The 2,324-nt window shown below is 31.5% G+C and overlaps 1 protein-coding gene across 1 annotated transcript; it reads right to left on the bottom strand.

The window, feature by feature from the left end:
- Window positions 1-254: 254 nt before the first annotated feature.
- Window positions 255-1,712, bottom strand: TRIADDRAFT_62706 (uncharacterized protein; the record flags this gene model as incomplete). The annotated part of the gene is made up of 2 exons (XM_002118651.1): window positions 255-912; window positions 1,093-1,712. 2 exons carry the CDS (start codon window positions 1,710-1,712, stop codon window positions 255-257), a joined length of 1,278 nt encoding a protein of 425 aa, XP_002118687.1.
- Window positions 1,713-2,324: the final 612 nt, after the last annotated feature.

The following is a 2,324-nucleotide window of genomic DNA, read 5'->3' as shown; positions in this document are numbered from 1 at the left end:
TCCATAAAAATTTAGAGAACATATATATCTAACATAATTATCCTATATTTTAGAATACTATACTGTTCCTTGATTCTTTGTTAATTTTATCGATTTCAAATACAATCACGACGACTATTTTTGCTACTTATATAGTATATATATTACGTGTAAATAGTGTTACATTTTCTATTGATAACTATTAAATTAAATATTTGTTTGAATGGGTAGAACTTCCAAAATTTATTTATTATATCTAAAATGGAATAAAGGATTCACAACTTATTTAGACACAAAAAATAAAACTTTAAATTACCGATATATTTTGTTATTCGCCCAAGCGTCAAGGAATATACGACGGATACAATAGTGCAGCCCAGGAAACCCCAGCTTCCAACAGAGACACCGCGATCATAACGATGTAAAGCTGTCGAATTTTCGGCTGCTAGAGGATTACCATGATAGATTGATTGACCAACAAAATCAGTTAAGAAATAGGCGAATGAATTATATGATAGCCAACTAAAGAAGCTTGCTATCCACAAAATGAGTAACTCCTTTGGCATAGTTTTAGTAAAATAATAAGTCTGATACAGATGATTCCAATTACTTATCTCTTTTGCAGTAATTGCTTGTAGTTTATCATCAGTTAAGGTATCTGTTATTTCCATCTGATCTTTTTGTATAACAGTCGATTGGATAGAACTATATGTCTTACAGTCCTTAGCAAACATGTTCAAATCGTCGCTACTTTTTCTACTTGATGATTTATGGATTAATACATCAGTAGAGCCAATGATGGTATATGGAACTTCTGCATAGCTTGTCGTCGCAATCAGTATCACTACGATACCTATTGAAGCTATCAAAATGAAAGCTACTTCAATTTGTCCACCAAATATTTTTACTAGTGGCGTTTCCTTCCAATTAATCCTATATTTAAAAAACATGAGTATACTGCTAGCTTAGTAATTCGTTAACTAATATAGTCTATCAATGTAACTTTAACTTAATGCTATTATTTTATCAGGATAAGATAATCTTCGATATAAAGTAGACATCATCATCGTATCAAAGTTCTACTATTATATCGATATTAGATTGGAAGCTAACCCACTAATAGCAGTAGTAGTAGCAGCTCCAATGCCTGCTGAGCAAGTTATTAAACTGTTAGCAGTAACTTGCATATCAATCGGAGCAGCATCCATAACAAGAGCTCTAGCAGGCGCTAATAATATAGAGCAACATGATAGCTCTATAATTAATCCAACGATAAGTATAATACGCCCTATTAATAAATGATGAGGCCATAGCTCAAGACCGATTATCCGACTAAAAGATATCATCCCAGCAGATGTTAAAACTGATATAAGGAAAATTATGATAAATGGTCGTCGTCTTCCAATCCGAGAAGTGCAACGATCAGATAAATTGCCAACGATTGGAATTAAAAAAAATCCGATTAAGGTTGCAAGAATCACGGGAATTAGTGTTAGTCCAATAGGTATTCCTAGGCTTAATTGGGATGGTACGGCAAAGACATCAAAAAATGTATAGAAAGCTTGTGGAAAAAAAGATGCAAGTGCTAATGTAGCTAGTTTGATTAGGAGTCTCTTATCGTGTTTTGAGGTTGATTCCAATGCTTCTCTTCCATCTTCGATTCTATCTTGATTGCAGTTACTATCTATTTCATATGCTGTATCATCGTTGTTCTCGTCTTTAGATTGATCCATTAAATTTGAAGTTATAAGCGAATAATTGAAGTATCAGTCAAGCGATCTTGTTAGCTATGGCCGTAGACAAATATAAATAAAATTGGCTTATAGAAGATCGTATTTATAAAGACATAGAAAAACATCGTTAGCATCATGAGTAAATAGTTTATCATATGGACCACAATTGGGCAAACAGCTGTTACTTTACAGAAAATAATTACTTGAAGCTAAATAACAATCGATTTTTATTCGATTTAACGGAATACCCCCAAAAATGTCATTATGAAATACAATCTATTACCTTAGATTTCATTATCTCCTATTTAAAATTTTAAAGTTTCGAACGAAGGTTAAAAACTAGAGTTAAGCCGTGACTTTATATTAATACAGTACCATAAATTAATTTATTTGAATCTGCAAGGTTACTGAATGTAATGTATTTGAATTTTTAATATTATAAGATGAGCTAAATGTATAATTACGTTTAACCGTATAGATGAAGTAAACAACGTTTACCTAACTCATAAATCATGATATTTTTAGCCTTAGCAAGAAATATGTAAATTTTTATTTTTGATCCTGTTATGTTCTTCAATAATAAGTTCACTCCGTGAGTAAGATTGATAACTC

This window comes from Trichoplax adhaerens, genomic scaffold (assembly GCF_000150275.1).
Source record: "Trichoplax adhaerens TRIADscaffold_377 genomic scaffold, whole genome shotgun sequence".
NCBI classification, from domain to species: Eukaryota; Metazoa; Placozoa; class Uniplacotomia; order Trichoplacea; family Trichoplacidae; genus Trichoplax; species Trichoplax adhaerens.
This window is presented reverse-complemented; position numbering and strand designations above follow the sequence as displayed.